The 20,648-nt window shown below is 40.4% G+C and overlaps 3 protein-coding genes across 4 annotated transcripts; 2 read left to right on the plus strand and 1 right to left on the minus strand.

Annotated features, from left to right (window-relative positions):
* Positions 1-947: 947 nt before the first annotated feature.
* Positions 948-2,486, plus strand: LOC124215997 (large ribosomal subunit protein eL22). The gene is made up of 4 exons (XM_046620002.2): positions 948-1,071; positions 1,378-1,521; positions 1,904-2,025; positions 2,240-2,486. Exons 1-4 carry the CDS (start codon positions 1,063-1,065, stop codon positions 2,385-2,387), a joined length of 423 nt encoding a protein of 140 aa, XP_046475958.1. The 5' UTR covers positions 948-1,062; the 3' UTR covers positions 2,388-2,486.
* A 450-nt stretch (positions 2,487-2,936) lies between these two features.
* On the plus strand, positions 2,937-5,160 carry Atg8a (Autophagy-related 8a). Its single transcript, XM_046620003.2, has 3 exons — positions 2,937-3,153; positions 4,536-4,733; positions 4,875-5,160. The coding sequence occupies exons 1-3, from the start codon at positions 3,064-3,066 to the stop codon at positions 4,938-4,940; spliced, it is 354 nt and encodes a 117-aa protein (XP_046475959.1). The 5' UTR covers positions 2,937-3,063; the 3' UTR covers positions 4,941-5,160.
* Positions 5,161-5,543: 383 nt separating this feature from the next.
* On the minus strand, positions 5,544-8,495 carry LOC124215996 (type-1 angiotensin II receptor-associated protein). Of its 2 annotated transcripts, none has more exons than XM_046620001.2 (6): positions 8,291-8,495; positions 8,084-8,118; positions 7,729-7,840; positions 7,501-7,570; positions 7,131-7,329; positions 5,544-7,041 (listed from the first exon to the last, which is right to left on the minus strand). In XM_046620001.2, the coding sequence occupies exons 1-5, from the start codon at positions 8,327-8,329 to the stop codon at positions 7,154-7,156; spliced, it is 432 nt and encodes a 143-aa protein (XP_046475957.1). In that variant the 5' UTR covers positions 8,330-8,495; the 3' UTR covers positions 5,544-7,041; positions 7,131-7,153. The 2 variants fall into 2 exon arrangements, with proteins under 2 accessions (XP_046475957.1, XP_046475956.1); XM_046620000.2 differs by having other exon boundaries at positions 7,192-7,329; positions 8,291-8,493.
* Between the last annotated feature and the right edge of the window lie 12,153 nt (positions 8,496-20,648).

Here is a 20,648-nt window from a genome sequence, read left to right on the forward strand (position 1 = left end):
CCGGTTCATATTTTTATTTCTCAGTGTATCATATCAAGTAATTAAAATAAAATAATCATGCGGAATGACTCCATACGTTTATTATAAATACCGTTATCGGCGAGAGTAAGGTGAATGAAAAGGTATAAGTATATAGTAGAAAAAATACTTGAGAACCGAATAAATGTAAACACGACGCGTTACTTAACACCGCGTTCGGCTAGCCAGAAGAGTAAGCCCCTGATTCTGACTTATTTTGCAGTCGTGACAGTAACTATTCAGTAATTCAGTCTTCCTATATGGCTTACAAATATCGTTATATCTCTAATTCTATTGATCTAGTTGACAGTTGTAACGAAATACGTGTAACCTAAACTCTGGCTAGACCTTGTAGTTATTCGCAGGTAGAAAAGAATCAAAATCGGTTCAGTAGTTCTCGAGTTATAAGCGATCGTACGAATAAAGAAGCAGAGAGACGTTGAGTTGTATATCCCGCGTCTTTTTGTGGATGCGCACCACACGGAATCTGATCAACTCCGAGGACTCCGAGTTTCGCCTGGGCGACACCAGCCGCGCGACACTGAACTATAATACAACTCGACGTCTCAAATGCGCACTGACTGCTGTGGTAAGTCATGGTACGACAAAGGTACGAAAGCCTAACGGTCGCCACTAAGGTCATGTAGTACTCCTACATATTATTACAATATTCTACCCTTACCGACCGAGCAAACTCAGCCTTTTTATTCCTATATTAAATAAACAAACTAATGGAATGGGTTCAAATTTCGACAGTGCAGGGCTCTTTTGTAGCGAAATTCAAGACAGTTACTTATGTCCCGAAAGTCGTAAAAAAATATGCAGTTTTTTTACAGGTGTTACCGTTGACGGAGGCGACGCAGGATACGCCGCGCTTGAGGCTTTTCTTTGATTTCGGGTCTCTCTGTGCGTGGTTCAACTGGCCAAATTCTGCACTCGTGTTTCTTCTCTAGCTTCGCATAGTTTCGGTTGACGGTGGCGCCGCAGCTATTTACGGCCGCGTGCTTCTGTGGTGCTTCTTTCACTCTCCGTAGAGACGTAAACATGGCTCCGGTAAGTTTTTGATCCATTGCGAAATTACGTATTATGTATGATAAGTTGAGTGTTAATTGAAAATAAATATAAAATATAAGGGAGAAACACTGATGTTGATGTATCTTCATTTGTGGTGTAAAGAATCTCCGACGATTCCTGAAATAAAATCGGATCCCATCACGGAACTGATCCGGTGTCGATCCGTCATCACACGCATCTGGTCGCCTGCACCATGCTTTCAGTTTTCTTGTAGGATATTCTCGGGCTTTAACGGCACACCACTTCCCTCATTAATCTCAAGTAATCAAAAATTGTGTTTTACAGGTTGTACCGAAGAAGGCCCCAGGGCAAGCTGCGAAAAAGCAGAACCTGCGTGGCAAGGGCCAAAAGAAGAAGAAGGTGTCTCTAAAGTTTACAATCGACTGCACTCACCCTGTCGAAGACAACATCATGGATGTTGCCAACTTCGTAAGTTGTATTACTTTTACCCCTTATGTACTGTTCACTTGTTTAATGCTCTGTGAATTACCTTAGTACTGCTCGATCCTAACCTCTGAAACCTCGGATCTTAACTCCTTCTCAAGCTATGAACAATAACTGTAACATTTGTTCCGTTATCTTTCTTGTATATACCCGTCAACGTAGTTGTATTGCTTTATGCCTGACCATAGAAACTGTAATTCATACACTTTTACTCAAATTAGATTAGCCACAACGACTGGAAGAAATCTGGGCATCGTGCAATTCAGTATACATTGCAAACACTGCGCTCTTGGTCACAGATGCTTTGAAATTTTACGTATGTAGTGTCTCGTGAGCAAACCTGGTATCATTATTTCTATAATTGCAGGAGAAGTATCTTCACGAGCGAATCAAGGTTAATGGCAAAACTGGAAACTTTGGAAACAATGTAAATTTGGAGCGCAACAAGATGAAACTCTCTGTTAACAGTGATGTTCCATTCTCCAAAAGGTGTGTTACCGCCATGTATTTCATGGTTTGAATGTGCCTCATCTATTGCTACAGAAAAGTGTATTTGCACAATGGATGTGGCACTTATGACATATGAATAATTCTCCTCTATTTGATCGTTAGATACTACTACAAACGATTATTTACCGCTCCTTAGACTGAACTCAGTTCAGATACCGATATTTGCACTAATTTGGAAACGTTTTTTTTTCAGGTACTTGAAATACTTGACTAAGAAGTACCTTAAGAAGAATAAACTGCGTGACTGGCTTCGCGTCGTCTCAAAAGACAAGGATACCTATGAACTGAGGTACTTCCAGATAAACAGCCAAGAAGATGACGACGAGGATGATGCCGAATAAACGAAATTGTTTACATCTATTTGCGCTTATTGACGGTCTTTACCAACATCTGTACATAAATATTGTTCAAATAATAAATGCCGTTAATATGCAAGTCGACCTATAGCTTGTTCTGATATCCAAGAGACTCGTCTATCCTCCAACTGAATATCTGACCCGTTACATTGGCTAGCCAGTGATACCGGTGTGTTGAATTGAAATTAGCGAAACGTGGCTAAAATCATTTTCCATATTCATCGAATCTAGTTAAGCAGCGAATGGCGTTTCGACGTCTAAGTACAGAACGAGAATGTTGCAACGTCATTCGTCATCGCGTAACGGCGCAGTAATACATCCTTCGTTCCTTCATAACCTGAACGCTTTATAAACAGAGACCCATAAAGAATAGTGAAATTTATTCTAAATATAGTTGATATTTCATTTTCAGTAATGGTCTATTTACACTCACGTAAGATGAATAGGATTCTTATCGATTTCACGACTTGGGTGATGGAGGGGGAGGACTATTTTACTCCACGCAGTAAAGTCGCAGTCCAGTCCGAGCGGCGTTCAGCGTTCAGTTGACGCACGGCAATTGTTGTGACAGTTAGTGGTCCAGTCGTAAAAGCAGTTTTAGTCGTCTCCATTCGAAATCTATCGGGAAAAGTATTTTTGTTTGTATCAATAAAATTGAAAAATGAAGTTTCAATACAAGGAGGAGCATCCATTCGAGAAAAGGAAGGCGGAGGGCGAGAAAATCAGGCGAAAATATCCTGACCGTGTTCCCGTAAGTTTCATGAAAGTAAATTTCTGTCTCAAGTGAAGAACCTGGTATCTACCTACATTGAGTTTCAACGTGTCTATACGTTACTTTCAATATAGTCAGCTGCAAACCAAGGAAAGACATTTGTCACCGTTACGTAAAAAGAAGTTGCGAACCCAACTACGGCAACGTAACTTGCGGGCCATAATGACGCGGATTTATTTTCCAACGATCGCGTCTACTCCTCACACTGACTACCGTCTGCTGGTTATTATATCTATTCTTTGTTGGGACGTCGCGTTTTGCTTGCCATTTATGCAATCCGGCTGATGCCAGATACACACGATGTCCAAGGTCGATGCCTTGGGTATACATTCGCTGAGATGCTATTCTGCGTCGTATTTTTGGAACAGTTAGCATTTTTCAGCGCCATTTCTCTTTGTTTTTTTCTTACTCTCTCTAGTCTCTTCTAGTTTTTGAACAATATCTCTTAACCACCGCCGAATTCTTTGTGTAATACCAACTTTTCATTCTGAATATCTACTATCGATTACAGTGTTGAAATTACGCGCAATGTTGTATGCGGCACAATGCCTGCAGATTTCAGTTTCGTCGTTTTGTATTCATTGCCTCGCTTGCGACCTACGTAATTATTCTGATGCTTTTTTAGAGCAAAAAGAAAGTAGTAGAAAATGAAGAAAATTCGTGGAAAAGAGAGATAAAAATCAATTGCGTCATTTTCCAGAGCTCTGATAATATTGTTCCTCTTGCAGTTAACTAGAGAATATTATTCAATGCGTGGATAAACAATGCGATTTTTAACCACAATATTAATTCGTATGATCTCTGATAAGATAAAACGGGGCTTAGTACGAACATAACAACTGTGTATATTAAACTAGTTTCCTAATGGTGCAACTTAACATTCTAATATCCTGCTAGTAGTGCTTTCACGGAATATGTATAATTACGTTAGGTTTATGGAACCGTGCAATTTAGTGTATTTGCAGGCTGGTATAATAGTGTAATCCTTTGTGCCAAAAATCACTAACCGTGTGCAAATATGTCACATTTACCAGCTTGGATTTACTTTTTTCTACATTTATTTTTGTCTAAGTTTCCTGTATACATACCAAATATACTATTGCGCAAGCTTCGAACCCCGATGAATGTTTAAAACAACAAGCTGGTCATGCACTATTCACGTTAATTTTGTCTTGAAGTTATCTGCAATTGAACTATTCTTTCTGCCTATTACTTATTTATTCTTTGCGAGATTTTTCCTGACAAAGAGAGCCGTGAATGTTTTTTGTTGTTTTTGAACGAAATCGTAGATCAGACATTACTGTATAGCACTACGCGAATGCTAATTTTCTATACAGACATCTTCTGTTCGTTGGAACTAGGTTATCGTTGAGAAAGCTCCCAAGGCGAGAATCGGTGACCTTGATAAAAAGAAGTACCTTGTACCTTCCGACTTGACAGTCGGACAGTTTTACTTCCTGATTCGCAAGCGTATTCACCTGCGTCCCGAGGATGCCCTCTTCTTCTTTGTCAACAACGTCATTCCACCTACCAGTGCAACAATGGGGGCTCTCTACCAGGTAAATTGGCCGGCAAAACTCTAGATTTCAACTTTCAAATAAAGGCCTAAATCTTTTTTATTCAAACTTGCACTGTTATGCAATTTACTTACCATGTTGAGATGCATATATTATACTACATCGTACCATTTAAATTTTTAGGAGCACCATGAAGAGGATTTCTTTCTCTACATAGCGTACAGCGATGAGAATGTCTATGGAAATTAGAGGGAATTAATAGTAAACCCACCTACTGCTACAAGTTTATGGATGCAATTTGATTTAAATTAAACAATTGAAACTTACCATCTTTGACTTAGTCTACATTTGTAGAGGCTTTAAAGAGGAGGTTTAGAAAAAAAGAAACCATATGCAATGAAAAAAAAAAAAATTAGCAAAAAGTATGATGATGAGAATCCTATTGTATTTCTGTATCAACTGATTAAAAGTGACCAGAGAATCTAAATACTTTGTAATTGATTTGTGTAAATTTTATTATATTTTAGTAATTTTTTCTGTCTTTAAGTTTCATTTTGTAAAATTTTTTTGTCACTTGTGTATGAAGTCATGTTAACCGTTAGCTGGGACACCAGGATACGAGATGACCCCACCCAATTTAGTTCCGATTTTAGCCTTGGCATCTTCTACTCTTAGTTTGAGGCAAAAGTGCATCATGACTTTTACTAAACTATATCGTTTCAATTTTCAAAATAAACACCTTTTTATCAGCAACGACTATCAAACGATTTATTTAGTTCAAACAGTATACCTTAAGTGTATTGGGTAAAATTTAAAAATTTTTTTGGAATTACACATTTTTTTCTCAAAATGACCCGTACTATCGTTTGAAAGATAGATTGAAAACTCTCTGGTCATTTCTGCTAATTAAAATAACCAGTTGTTTACTCATGATATGCATTGTAGTGGTTGGGGTCTTTAACGCCCCCAGTGTGCTAACTGTGTTATTCTGGTAATGTGTGCCAGCTATGGATTAAAAATCATCGAAACGAAGTTATGCAAATTTTTGTTCAAATAGTAAATAGTTGAAGCTCCTGAATGAATTGAAAATCTGGAAAATAACGTACAGCCAAATTAAGTACTGATGAAATGCAACTAATGTCTTCAAATTGTACCATCAAATTATCATTTAAAATATCGGTGTTTAGCGCAAAGATTATTTTTATTGTTATATCACATAATGATCATTGTTGGACGAGATAGAAAAAAAAATTACGATTCAACCTTTATGTGATACAATTATTTTGTTTGTAGGCTTGGACTATCGTGTATAGTTTAACTTACCTTAAGTGATATTTAAGTAATTAAAGAAAAATAAATAACAAAAATGAAGAAAAGTTAAGTTTAAATGTAAAAGAGAAGAGAAAATTTTTTGTAAGGGCTGGTCGTGGGCCAATAAAAAAAATATGTAAAACTGCACAAGCCTCTTGTCGTTGTTTCCCCATTCGATGATCGACACCTTTGATCTGGGGAAAAAAATTGAACCACAGAGTCTATTTCATCATGGACAGGTTCTTAAACTCTAGGATGAAAAGTTATTCATATATTTTACTTGGTTGTCGTTAGATTTTTATTGACCCAAAATGTTAACAGTAACTACAAACGATGTATAGACGGATTGCGAGTAGCTTTAATTAATTCTTGAAGAGATCTGAGGTTCTTAATCAATTTAAGTATTACAATACACTATTAGACATATTATCATTATACGAAGTAGTACATTATCCCCGTCTATTTATTTATTATTACAAATTACATACTACAAGAAGTACATGATCAGAATGTGTTTGTTTTTTCACTGCCTGTAACGTACAAATGAATAATAGAAAAGAAGGGATTAATTACAGTATAATCAGATCATCATTTTCCGTCAGTTGATTCAGATATGAATGTAAGTTATTCACTTTAATCATTTTTATTTTTTTTTTTGAAATTATTCGTTACTAAAATACAAAATCTTCCTGTATATACAGATATAGTCTTTTACAGTCTTACATGCATATACCATAGACACTATATCACATACATACATGTGCTATAATAAATTTTATCGACAAATATTCGACATTATATAACTGGTATTTGGTATAAGACATTCGAATCGATTATATTGAAATAGTGACAAACAATCTGAGGTGCTTTCATCAAATATACGTGCAACAGTATAACGTTGCATTTGATTCATATAAAAAATTGGTCGCAGCATGTTTTATATGTTCAAATATGTATTTTTATTTTTAAATTCCTCATGCAAAATCAGCATTGTTGGGTACCGGCTGCGACATATCTTCGTACTCCTGCCTTCCAAAACCTAATGAAACAAAAATCAAATGCATACCAAATAATTGTCGATTGATAATTGGTACTCGGTGGAAATTTTGTAGGTATTTGTATACATACAGTAAATTTCTCTGTATAAATCCTTAAGCTGTAATAGAAACGACAGGAGTGGGCCGCTTACCCATGGCTGGATTACTTGCAAACATAGTTGAGAGAGTGCCTCCTCTGGCTTGACCAATCTGAAGTAGGGAATAGCTAGACAGGACTCGTATAATCAAATTGATGATCATCATGGCTGCACAAAATTTGACCCATGCACCTATAAGGTGTTGCGATCATATTGAAACATCTTCTGCTCGGGCAGGGTTTATAGGGGAAATTACTTTTTTTTTTACATCATTACTCTGCACGAATTAGTTTGTTAGTATCGAGCTTAATATTCATTTAGATCTTTTTGTTTCTGTTCTTTTCAATATTTTCGGCAACTTACTAGAGTCGGGGAAGTGCATCGAGAGAGTAATTATGTCGAAGAATATCGACAATACATTAATGAACAGTGCCTGGAACAAAAAGTCATTTCAGAAGTGTCTTTACATTAGTTTCTGACGGTATGAAATACTATTCATTTATGAGATACAATGTTTCTCAGACATATATTTTAAGATGACTGTATTGGAATTTTTCAATTTCTTTATCGCACACAGAGATTCATACTTACAAACTGTATAGGTTCGTCTGACTCTAAATTATGTATTGCCCACAGAAGGCAGAGGAAGAATAGTAGATTGTAAAACATCATCGATACGGGTAACAGATATCCTTGCAGTCCCCTACACATTTGATTAATTATATAAACTGAATTTTACATTTAACTTGTCTAAGAAATAGTTTCAAGCCAGGAAGTCCTCCAAAACATTAGGTGAATTCTTTAGTGAGCAATTTCTCAGCTCACGTGAATTTGGATGGGTATTTTTTCATCGGTATTTTTCATGAAGCCACATAACGAAACTAAGATACGAACAGGAAGGTGACAAGCTAAAATAAGACATTGATTTTTTTTTATATCCCCTTACCATGTAACGAAGAACAAATGCACAGCAAAGATGACCTGAAAGTACAAATGTAATACGGATAAATTGGCAACACATACATAAAATGACGACGATGTGAAACAACTGCGTATTTCGTTTTACTATTACTCAACAATCGTACAGTAACAGGTACAATTATTACAAAGGACGAGTGATGTTTTTAATATTAGGACCAGGTATAATATTTACCTTGAGAGGATAATGCGTTATGCTGGATATGTTAGGCATCTTGTATGATCTCTAATAAAACTGTGGTGATAATTACGCCCCTATTCAATGGGCGGTGACTTAGTATCGGACAGGATGACAATGAGGAAACATAAACAAAAATGAAACGTCAAAACGTATTCTGCGACTTCTGCGAGGCTAGCAAATTTCGTCAGTGGCGTTAGCTATGTAATAATACAGACTGTCGACCGCTTTAAATCAGATTGTGACGGATTGTGGAACTCTTCACGGCGTTGGTACAAACAACTTCCGTGATTACCGACTGACATTAACAATCTGTAAATATTCAAGTCGATAACTCACAGATAAAAGATCAGCCTCGTGATAACAATAACTTGTTTATTTCCACACGCTGTACACGTGAATAGATCGAGTTTGGTGATGATTAGAACACGTTGGAGAAATTGGGATATTTTCGGTTCGTTAAAGTGATCGAACAGTCGGAACGAGTGCTGTCAGGTCCCTTAACGTGCGGCACGGGAGGATCTAAAGGAAGCGGCATTCCATAAATATGATTTTCGATTATCCTTTCCCCGAGGGCGCTGATCGTCGCACCGTAAATCGAATCGCCGGTTCTGTTAAAAGATTAGAAATTGTTATTGCAATTGTATAATTGTGTATCATTATCAATATCAAGATCCACTTATTACTTTGAGGTAATTATTTCCATTCACCTGACTCCGAGTATCTGCCGCTCTTCTTCCTTCGGCTCCAAATTGTCTTTCGGCTTTTCTTTTTTGGTTAGTCTTGAAAGTAAGTTTGGACCCGCAAATTCACAGGGGTTTCTGTAAGATATTTTGTGAATCGTTTCTGGTATCACCCAACCTTCTGGCAAGGCAACGCGGGGTCTGTCACCCCCGGTACGTTTAGCAGTCAATGATAAGTAGTTGTCTGAAAAATTATGATATGGAAAGGTAGATGGGGATTATCCGTCATGAGCGAAGAGAGCTGTGTGAAAATATGATATCCACGAACATCTTTTACCTAAATCTCTTGAGTAGTCTACTTGGTATACGGATTTTAAAAGTATTTTAGCCCGCTGCTCGATCAAATTCTCGTTCGGAGTTTGTTCCGGTAATACTTTTCTTAACATCGGATGCATGCGTTTCACCTATAAGGTGTTCAAATGATATGAATAAAATTGCCGTATGGGAGACGCGCAAGCCATTTGTAATCGCTAGTAGCTGATAATTTAGACCCGCCATCGATAAATCAATGATTTACGTGCGGGCTTGACAGACTGAGTAAGTGTGTGTAATGCGGGGTCGAAATGTAGTTGCAATGATTGTACGTGTGCGTAGTAAACGCACTCTGTCTTATCAATAGCTTACTCTGTCCAAATTTGCTTTGATATCTTCTGATCGCTCAGGGGATTCTAGATTGGCATTTTTCCTCGCGGTATAAAGATGTTCCTTGAAGGGGCCATTTAGCGGGTTCAGGGGATAAGGGTACTCAGGTGGTTGCAGACGCGGTGGAGGTCGCCTCCCTCTCTTCGGGTGGTAGTCTTTTTTGTACACGGTAACAAAGTCGCGATTCTCCTCGTCTGCCTCCAAAATCATCGTGACATAGGTTGAACTCCTAATTTACCCTGATAATTCTTCCATGGAATTAGCGATAGTTATGTGAGGAAAGTATTGATTGACATTTGATAATATGAAGGAAATCAGCGAATGGGTGAAAAAATATGTGAAGTCGCTGTTGGTTTCACAAAATATTTAAAATCCACTGAACTCGCGATACCGCGCAATCCATGAACGCCACCCGTGAATACTGGGTGGTCCAATCGCAAGCCCTTTGCGGATTGAACCGCCAAGAGTAACTCGCGATGCAGCTATACGCCAAAATCCAAAAGCAATATCGCACGTGATACTTGGACTTCGATTTATTGTTTGAACCGGTGTTGTTTCGATTTGGAACACTTCCGGAATCCATTTTTGTGGGAGATAACCAAAATTCATGAAAAAATTGATTTAGGTTCCTGTTGGCGACGCAAACTAATACGTAGACAGAAAACAACAGCTGTAACTAGTGCTTTATGACCTATAATTACGTACCTAATCGGCCATTACCACAGACCATTATTGCCTCATGTGATTATTAAGTTAGAATCCAATGTTTAACGCTATCGCAACCTGAGAACGTGTAAAAAATTAAGAAGTGTACTCAATAACACTAGAATTTGGACGAGCATTACTTGAAACCATGGGTACGTTCCACTAAACGCCCGCAACGATTGTAACACCCTCTGTATCGTTCCACCTATGGCTCGTGGTCGTCGCGAGCGATCGTTCGACGTCATAGATGACGTCACTGTTCGCGACCACATCGCGCCCACATCGCCTACAAAATATTGGTGGGTCAGAGTGGGCTCTCACCAGAACGTGGCGGGAATTCGAAAAAAACAACAATGGCGACGGGACAAATAACTTTGTATAATCCTGAAACTGACATTGCAGTGGAAGTGAAAGTGTCAGTGGAGGATGCGAGGCGTGCCGAAAATGGTTAGTGGCCCCTTAATCTTGAAGATAAAATATAATTTTCAATCGAATAACTTTGGTTTGGGAAAAAATTGCGTTTTTCTTATCCTAAACTCGAATAGAACTTTTTGTTGTGTGCGTCATTCTATTTGTTGAAAAAAATAGAACTCATCTTTTTTTCTAAATATCAATATAAATAATTATTTGAGATTTTGTTTCATTCAATTCCAATTATTTATTGCGATAGATGTGTTCATGAACAGTCATGTATTTTCATCGTTTCTAATACATTTTCTAACGGACTGAGTTTTTTTATTCCACATTTGAGAGAAAAGTAAGGCTAACCCCTTTGTATTTTTGGCGAAAATTTTCGCGATTTTGAAAAGTGCTTGAATAAATCAATTGTGGCACTAGTCCGACGTAATTCCGCAACAGAAATCAATCGGGCGCAGTCCCACTACGCTGCGACCGACGCATCAAAAGTTACAGCCAAAAAACAAAAACCTGTGATTTCGACACTTTTCAGCAGGTGTTTTTTCCTTCGAAATTTCTCTCCTGTTGATCTCACGCTCTTTCCGCTGCGTTTTCTGAGTTCCTGGGGGTCCAATCAGTCAGGTAAGAGTCGTACGAAACGAATCTGAGACCCAAAATTTTTGGTCGAAAAATGAAGAAAAAGTAAGGCTTACCCCTTAGTATTTTTGGCAGAAATTTTTGCGATTTTTAAAAGTGCTCGAATAAATTGATTGTGGCACCATTCCAACGTGATTTTGCAACAGAAATCGATTGGGCGCAGTCCCACTACGCTGCGATCAACGCATCGAAAGTTACAGCCTAAAAACGGGAACCTGTGTGCTCGACATTTTTCGTCCGGTGCTTTTTCCTCCGAAATTTCTCTCCTGTTGATCCCACGCTCTTTCCGCTGCGTTTTCTGAGTTCCTGGGGGTCCAATCAGTCAGGTAAGAGTCGTACGAAACGAATCTGAGACCCGAAATTTTTGGTCGGAAAATGAAGAAAAAGTAAGGCTAACCCCTTCGTATTTTTGGCGAAAATTTTCGCGATTTTGAAAAGTGCTCGAATAAATTATTTGTGGCACTATTCCGACGTAATTTTGCAACAGAAATCGAACGGACGCAGTCCCACTACGCTGCGACAAACGCATCAAAAGTTACAGCCAAAAAACGAAATCTGTGATTTCGACACTTTTCAGCAGGTGCTTTTTCCTTCGAAATTTCTGTCCTGTTGATCCCACGCTCTTTCCGCTGCGTTTTCTGAGTTCCTGGGGGTTCAATCAGTCAGGTAAGAATCGTACGAAACGCATCTGAGACTAAAAATTTTTGGTCGAAAGATGAAGAAAAAGTAAGGCTAACCCCTTTGTCTTTTTGGCGAAAATTTTGGCGATTTTGAAAAGTGCTCGAATAAATTAATTGGGGCACTATTCCGACTTAATTTTGCAACAGAAATCGATCGGGCGCAGTCCCACTACGCTGCGATCAACGCATCGAAAGTTACAGCCAAAAAACGGGAACCCGTGTTCTCCACATTTTTCGTCGGGTGCTTTTTCCTTCGAAATTTCTCTCCTGTTGATCCCACGCTCTTTCCGCTGCGTTTTCTGAGTTCCTGGGGGTCCAATCAGTCAGGTAAGAGTCGTACGAAACGAATCTCAGACCCAAGATTTGAGGTCGAAAAATGAGAAAAAAGTAACGCTAACCCCTTTGTATTTTTGGCGAAAATTTTCGCGATTTTGAAAAGTGCTTGAATAAATCAATTGTGGCACTATTCCAACGTGATTTTGCAACAGAAATCGATCGGGCGCAGTTCCACTACGCTGCAACCACCGCATCAAAAGTTACAGCCAAAAAACGAAATCTGTGATTTCGACACTTTTCAGCAGGTGCTTTTTCCTTCGAAATTTCTCTCCTGTTGATCCCACGCTCTTTCCGCTGCGTTTTCTGAGTTCCTGGGGGTTCAATCAGTCAGGTAAGAGTCGTACGAAACGAATCTGAGACCCAAAAATTTTGGTCCAAAAATGGGAAAAAAGTAAGGCTAACCCCTTTGTCTTTTTGGCGAGAATTTTGGCGATTTTGAAAAGTGCTCGAATAAATTAATTGGGGCACTATTCCGACTTAATTTTGCAACAGAAATCGATCGGGCGCAGTCCCACTACGCTGCGATCAACGCATCGAAAGTTACAGCCAAAAAACGGGAACCCGTGTTCTCCACATTTTTCGTCGGGTGCTTTTTCCTTCGAAATTTCTCTCCTGTTGATCCCACGCTCTTTCCGCTGCGTTTTCTGAGTTCCTGGGGGTCCAATCAGTCAGGTAAGAGTCGTACGAAACGAATCTCAGACCCAAAATTTTAGGTCGAAAAATGAGAAAAAAGTAAGGCTAACCCCTTTGTATTTTTGGCGAAAATTTTCGCGATTTTGAAAAGTGCTTGAATAAATCAATTGTGGCACTATTCCAACGTGATTTTGCAACAGAAATCGATCGGGCGCAGTCCCACTACGCTGCGATCAACGCATCGAAAGTTACAGCCAAAAAACGGGAATTCGTGTTCTCCACATTTTTCGTCGGGTGCTTTTTCCTTCGAAATTTCTCTCCTGTTGATCCCACGCTCTTTCCGCTGCGTTTTCTGAGTTCCTGGGGGTCCAATCAGTCAGGTAAGAGTCGTACGAAACGAATCTCAGACCCAAAATTTTAGGTCGAAAAATGAGAAAAAAGTAAGGCTAACCCCTTTGTATTTTTGGCGAAAATTTTCGCGATTTTGAAAAGTGCTCGAATAAATCAATTGTGGCACTATTCCAACGTGATTTCGCAACAGAAATCGATCGGGCGCAGTCCCACTACGCTGCGATCAACGCATCGAAAGTTACAGCCAAAAAACGGGAACCCGTGTTCTCCACATTTTTCGTCGGGTGCTTTTTCCTTCGAAATTTCTCTCCTGTTGATCCCACGCTCTTTCCGCTGCGTTTTCTGAGTTCCTGGGGGTCCAATCAGTCAGGTAAGAGTCGTACGAAACGAATCTCAGACCCAAAATTTTAGGTCGAAAAATGAGAAAAAAGTAAGGCTAACCCCTTTGTATTTTTGGCGAAAATTTTCGCGATTTTGAAAAGTGCTTGAATAAATCAATTGTGGAACTATTCCAACGTGATTTTGCAACAGAAATCGATCGGGCGCAGTCCCACTACGCTGCAACCACCGCATCAAAAGTTACAGCCAAAAAACGAAATCTGTGATTTCGACACTTTTCAGCAGGTGCTTTTTCCTTCGAAATTTCTCTCCTGTTGATCCCACGCTCTTTCCGCTGTGGTTTCTGAGTTCCTGGGGGTTCAATCAGTCAGGTAAGAGTCGTACGGAACGAATCTGAGACCCAAAATTTTTGGTCCAATAATGGGAAAAAAGTAAGGCTAACCCCTTTGTCTTTTTGGCGAAAATTTTGGCGATTTTGAAAAGTGCTCGAATAAATTAATTGGGGCACTATTCCGACTTAATTTCGCAACAGAAATCGATCGGGCGCAGTCCCACTACGCTGCGATCAACGCATCGAAAGTTACAGCCAAAAAACGGGAACCCGTGTTCTCCACATTTTTCGTCGGGTGCTTTTTCCTTCGAAATTTCTCTCCTGTTGATCCCACGCTCTTTCCGCTGCGTTTTCTGAGTTCCTGAGGGTCCAATCAGTCAGGTAAGAGTCGTACGAAACGAATCTGTGACCCAAAATTTTTGGTCGAAAAATGAAGAAAAAGTAAAGCTAACCCCTTTGTATTTTTGGCGAAAATTTTCGCGATTTTGAAAAGTGCTCGAATAAATCAATTGTGGCACTATTCCAACGTGATTTTGCAACAGAAATCGATCGGGCGCAGTCCCACTACGCTGCGATCAACGCATCGAAAGTTACAGCCAAAAAACGGGAACCCGTGTTCTCCACATTTTTCGTCGGGTGCTTTTTCCTTCGAAATTTCTCTCCTGATGATCCCACGCTCTTTCCGCTGCGTTCTCTGAGTTCCTGGGGGTCCAATCAGGCAGGTAAGAGTCGTACGAAACGAATCTGTGACCCAAAATTTTTGGTCGAAAAATGAAGAAAAAGTAAAGCTAACCCCTTTGTATTTTTGGCGAAAATTTTCGCGATTTTGAAAAGTGCTTGAATAAATCAGCTGTGGCACTATTCCAACGTGATTTTGCAACAGAAACCGATTGGGCGCAGTCCCACTTCGCTGCGATCAACGCATCGAAAGTTACAACCAAAAAACGGGAACCCGTGTTCTCCACATTTTTCGTCGGGTGCTTTTTTCTTCGAAATTTCACTCCTGTTGATCCCACGCTCTTTCCGCTGCGTTTTCTGAGTTCCTGGGGGTCCAATTAGTCAGGTAAGAGTCGTACGGAACGAATCTGAGACCCAAAGTTTTTGGTCGAAAAATGAAGAAAAAGTAAGGCTAACCCCTTTGTATTTTCGGCGAAAATTTTCGCGATTTTGATAAGTGCTTGAATAAATCAATTGTGGCACTATTCCAACGTGATTTTGCAACAGAAATCGATCGGGCGCAGTCCCACTACGCTGCAACCACCGCATCAAAAGTTACAGCCAAAAAACGAAATCTGTGATTTCGACACTTTTCAGCAGGTGCTTTTTCCTTCGAAATTTCTCTCCTGTTGATCCCACGCTCTTTCCGCTGTGGTTTCTGAGTTCCTGGGGGTTCAATCAGTCAGGTAAGAGTCGTACGGAACGAATCTGAGACCCAAAATTTTTGGTCTAAAAATAGGAAAAAAGTAAGGCTAACCCCTTTGTCTTTTTGGCGAAAATTTTGGCGATTTTGGAAAGTGCTCGAATAAATTAATTGGGGCACTATTCCGACTTGATTTTGCAACAGAAATCGATCGGGCGCAGTCCCACTACGCTGCGATCAACGCATCGAAAGTTACAGCCAAAAAACGGGAACCTGTGTGCTCGACATTTTTCGTCCGGTGCTTTTTCCTCCGAAATTTCTCTCCTGTTGATCCCACGCTCTTTCCGCTGCGTTTTCTGAGTTCCTGGGGGTCCAATCAGTCAGGTAAGAGTCGTACGAAACGAATCTGAGACCCGAAATTTTTGGTCGGAAAATGAAGAAAAAGTAAGGCTAACCCCTTCGTATTTTTGGCGAAAATTTTCGCGATTTTGAAAAGTGCTCGAATAAATTATTTGTGGCACTATTCCGACGTAATTTTGCAACAGAAATCGAACGGACGCAGTCCCACTACGCTGCGACAAACGCATCAAAAGTTACAGCCAAAAAACGAAATCTGTGATTTCGACACTTTTCAGCAGGTGCTTTTTCCTTCGAAATTTCTCTCCTGTTGATCCCACGCTCTTTCCGCTGTGGTTTCTGAGTTCCTGGGGGTTCAATCAGTCAGGTAAGAGTCGTACGGAACGAATCTGAGACCCAAAATTTTTGGTCTAAAAATAGGAAAAAAGTAAGGCTAACCCCTTTGTCTTTTTGGCGAAAATTTTGGCGATTTTGGAAAGTGCTCGAATAAATTAATTGGGGCACTATTCCGACTTGATTTTGCAACAGAAATCGATCGGGCGCAGTCCCACTACGCTGCGATCAACGCATCGAAAGTTACAGCCAAAAAACGGGAACCCGTGTTCTCCACATTTTTCGTCGGGTGCTTTATCCGTCGAAATTTCTCTCCTGTTGATCCCACGCTTTTTCCGCTGCATTTTCTGAGTTCCTGGGGATTTAATCAGTCAGGTAAGAGTCGTACGAAACGAATCTGTGACCCAAAATTTTTGGTCGAAAAATGAAGAAAAAGTAAAGCTAACCCCTTTGTATTTTTGGCGAAAATTTTCGCGATTTTGAAAAGTGCTTGAATAAATCAATTGTGGCACCATTCCAACGTGATTTTGCAACAGAAATCGATTGGGCGCAGTCCCACTACGCTGCGATCAACGCATCGAAAGTTACAGCCTAAAAACGGGAACCTGTGTGCTCGACATTTTTCGTCCGGTGCTTTTTCCTCCGAAATTTCTCTCCTGTTGATCCCACGCTCTTTCCGCTGCGTTTTCTGAGTTCCTGGGGGTCCAATCAGTCAGGTAAGAGTCGTACGAAACGAATCTGAGACCCGAAATTTTTGGTCGGAAAATGAAGAAAAAGTAAGGCTAACCCCTTCGTATTTTTGGCGAAAATTTTCGCGATTTTGAAAAGTGCTCGAATAAATTATTTGTGGCACTATTCCGACGTAATTTTGCAACAGAAATCGAACGGACGCAGTCCCACTACGCTGCGACAAACGCATCAAAAGTTACAGCCAAAAAACGAAATCTGTGATTTCGACACTTTTCAGCAGGTGCTTTTTCCTTCGAAATTTCTGTCCTGTTGATCCCACGCTCTTTCCGCTGCGTTTTCTGAGTTCCTGGGGGTTCAATCAGTCAGGTAAGAGTCGTACGAAACGCATCTGAGACTAAAAATTTTTGGTCGAAAGATGAAGAAAAAGTAAGGCTAACCCCTTTGTCTTTTTGGCGAAAATTTTGGCGATTTTGAAAAGTGCTCGAATAAATTAATTGGGGCACTATTCCGACTTAATTTTGCAACAGAAATCGATCGGGCGCAGTCCCACTACGCTGCGATCAACGCATCGAAAGTTACAGCCAAAAAACGGGAACCCGTGTTCTCCACATTTTTCGTCGGGTGCTTTTTCCTTCGAAATTTCTCTCCTGTTGATCCCACGCTCTTTCCGCTGCGTTTTCTGAGTTCCTGGGGGTCCAATCAGTCAGGTAAGAGTCGTACGAAACGAATCTCAGACCCAAGATTTGAGGTCGAAAAATGAGAAAAAAGTAACGCTAACCCCTTTGTATTTTTGGCGAAAATTTTCGCGATTTTGAAAAGTGCTTGAATAAATCAATTGTGGCACTATTCCAACGTGATTTTGCAACAGAAATCGATCGGGCGCAGTTCCACTACGCTGCAACCACCGCATCAAAAGTTACAGCCAAAAAACGAAATCTGTGATTTCGACACTTTTCAGCAGGTGCTTTTTCCTTCGAAATTTCTCTCCTGATGATCCCACGCTCTTTCCGCTGCGTTTTCTGAGTTCCTGGGGGTTCAATCAGTCAGGTAAGAGTCGTACGAAACGAATCTGAGACCCAAAATTTTTGGTCCAAAAATGGGAAAAAAGTAAGGCTAACCCCTTTGTCTTTTTGGCGAGAATTTTGGCGATTTTGAAAAGTGCTCGAATAAATTAATTGGGGCACTATTCCGACTTAATTTTGCAACAGAAATCGATCGGGCGCAGTCCCACTACGCTGCGATCAACGCATCGAAAGTTACAGCCAAAAAACGGGAACCCGTGTTCTCCACATTTTTCGTCGGGTGCTTTTTCCTTCGAAATTTCTCTCCTGTTGATCCCACGCTCTTTCCGCTGCGTTTTCTGAGTTCCTGGGGGTCCAATCAGTCAGGTAAGAGTCGTACGAAACGAATCTCAGACCCAAAATTTTAGGTCGAAAAATGAGAAAAAAGTAAGGCTAATCCCTTTGTATTTTTGGCGAAAATTTTCGCGATTTTGAAAAGTGCTTGAATAAATCAATTGTGGCACTATTCCAACGTGATTTTGCAACAGAAATCGATCGGGCGCAGTCCCACTACGCTGCGATCAACGCATCGAAAGTTACAGCCAAAAAACGGGAATTCGTGTTCTCCACATTTTTCGTCGGGTGCTTTTTCCTTCGAAATTTCTCTCCTGTTGATCCCACGCTCTTTCCGCTGCGTTTTCTGAGTTCCTGGGGGTCCAATCAGTCAGGTAAGAGTCGTACGAAACGAATCTCAGACCCAAAATTTTAGGTCGAAAAATGAGAAAAAAGTGAGGCTAACCCCTTTGTATTTTTGGCGAAAATTTTCGCGATTTTGAAAAGTGCTCGAATAAATCAATTGTGGCACTATTCCAACGTGATTTCGCAACAGAAATCGATCAGGCGCAGTCCCACTACGCTGCGATCAACGCATCGAAAGTTACAGCCAAAAAACGGGAACCCGTGTTCTCCACATTTTTCGTCGGGTGCTTTTTCCTTCGAAATTTCTCTCCTGTTGATCCCACGCTCTTTCCGCTGCGTTTTCTGAGTTCCTGAGGGTCCAATCAGTCAGGTAAGAGTCGTACGAAACGAATCTGTGACCCAAAATTTTTGGTCGAAAAATGAAGAAAAAGTAAAGCTAACCCCTTTGTATTTTTGGCGAAAATTTTCGCGATTTTGGAAAGTGCTCGAATAAATTAATTGGGGCACTATTCCGACTTGATTTTGCAACAGAAATCGATCGGGCGCAGTCCCACTACGCTGCGATCAACGCATCGAAAGTTACAGCCAAAAAACGGGAACCCGTGTTCTCCACATTTTTCGTCGGGTGCTTTTTCCGTCGAAATTTCTCTCCTGTTGATCCCACGCTTTTTCCGCTGCGTTTTCTGAGTTCCTGGGGATTTAATCAGTCAGGTAAGAGTCGTACGAAACGAATCTGTGACCCAAAATTTTTGGTCGAAAAATGAAGAAAAAGTAAAGCTAACCCCTTTGTATTTTTGGCGAAAATTTTCGCGATTTTGAAAAGTGCTTGAATAAATCAATTGTGGCACTATTCCAACGTGATTTTGCAACAGAAACCGATTGGGCGCAGTCCCACTTCGCTGCGATCAACGCATCGAAAGTTACAGCCAAAAACGGGAACCCGTGATCTCCACATTTTGCGTCGGGTGCTTTTTCCTTCGAAATTTCACTCCTGTTGATCCCACGCTCTTTCCGCTGCGTTTTCTGAGTTCCTGGGGGTCCAATCAGTCAGGTAAGAGTCGTACGAAACGAATCTGAGACCCAAAATTTTTGGTTGAAAAATGAAGAAAAAGTAAGGCTTCGTATTTTTGGCGAAAATTTTCGCGATTTTGAAAAGTGCTTGAATAAATCAATTGTGGCACTATTCCAACGTGATTTTGCAACAGAAATCGATCGGGCGCAGTCCCACTACGCTGCAACCACCGCATCAAAAGTTACAGCCAAAAAACGAAATCTGTGATTTCGACACTTTTCAGCAGGTGCTTTTTCCTTCGAAATTTCTCTCCTGTCGATCCCAGGCTCTTTCCGCTGCGTTTTTCCCAGTTCCAGGGGGTCCAATCAGGCAGGTGAGAGTCGTACGAAACGAATCTGAGACCCAAAATTTTTGGTTGAAAAATGGGAAAAAAGTAAGGCTAACCCCTTTGTCTTTTTGGCGAAAATTTTGGCGATTTTGAAAAGCGCTCGAATAAATTAATTGGGGCACTATTCTGACTTAATTTTGCAACAGAAATCGATCGGGCGCAGTCCCACTACGCTGCGATCAACGCATCGAAAGTTACAGCCAAAAAACGGGAACCCGTGTTATCCACATTTTTCGTCGGGTGCTTTTTCCTTCGAAATTTTTCTCCTGTTGATCCCACGCTTTTTCCGCTGCGTTTTCTGAGTTTCTGGGGGTCCAATCAGTCAGGTAAGAGTCGTACGAAACGTATCTGAGACCCAAAATTTTTGGTCGAAAAATGAAGAAGAAGTAAGGCTAACCCCTTTGTATTTTTGGCAGAAATTTTTGCGATTTTTAAAAGTGCTCGAATAAATTAATTGTGGCACTATTCCGACGTAATTTTGCAAGAGAAATCGATCGGGCGCAGTCCCACTACGCTGCAACCACCGCATCAAAAGTTACAGCCAAAAAACGAAATCTGTGATTTCGACACTTTTCAGCAGGTGCTTTTTCCTTCGAAATTTCTCTCCTGTTGATCCCACGCTCTTTCCGCTGCGGTTTCTGAGTTCCTGGGGGTTCAATCAGTCAGGTAAGAGTCGTACGAAACGAATCTGAGACCCAAAAT

Source organism: Neodiprion pinetum, chromosome 4 (assembly GCF_021155775.2).
Source record: "Neodiprion pinetum isolate iyNeoPine1 chromosome 4, iyNeoPine1.2, whole genome shotgun sequence".
Classification (NCBI taxonomy): domain Eukaryota; kingdom Metazoa; phylum Arthropoda; class Insecta; order Hymenoptera; family Diprionidae; genus Neodiprion; species Neodiprion pinetum.

What these genes read in the sequence shown, in the direction of transcription:
- Atg8a (XM_046620003.2), top strand. Translation starts at nt 3,064, where the DNA reads ATGAAGTTTCAATACAAGGAGGAGCATCCATTCGAGAAAAGGAAGGCG. An exon ending in AATATCCTGACCGTGTTCCC is followed by an intron (nt 3,154 to 4,535) that starts GTAAGTTTCATG and finishes CGTTGGAACTAG; the next exon opens with GTTATCGTTGAGAAAGCTCC. An exon ending in CAATGGGGGCTCTCTACCAG is followed by an intron (nt 4,734 to 4,874) that starts GTAAATTGGCCG and finishes TTAAATTTTTAG; the next exon opens with GAGCACCATGAAGAGGATTT.
- LOC124215996 (XM_046620000.2), bottom strand. Translation starts at nt 8,329, where the DNA reads ATGCCTAACATATCCAGCATAACGCATTATCCTCTCAAG. An exon ending in CATTTGTTCTTCGTTACATG is followed by an intron (nt 7,841 to 8,083) that starts GTAAGGGGATAT and finishes TCAAATGTGTAG; the next exon opens with GGGACTGCAAGGATATCTGT. An exon ending in TGCAAGTAATCCAGCCATGG is followed by an intron (nt 7,042 to 7,191) that starts GTAAGCGGCCCA and finishes TTGTTTCATTAG; the next exon opens with GTTTTGGAAGGCAGGAGTAC.
- LOC124215997 (XM_046620002.2), top strand. An exon ending in TCATGGATGTTGCCAACTTC is followed by an intron (nt 1,522 to 1,903) that starts GTAAGTTGTATT and finishes CTATAATTGCAG; the next exon opens with GAGAAGTATCTTCACGAGCG. An exon ending in GATGTTCCATTCTCCAAAAG is followed by an intron (nt 2,026 to 2,239) that starts GTGTGTTACCGC and finishes TTTTTTTTTCAG; the next exon opens with GTACTTGAAATACTTGACTA.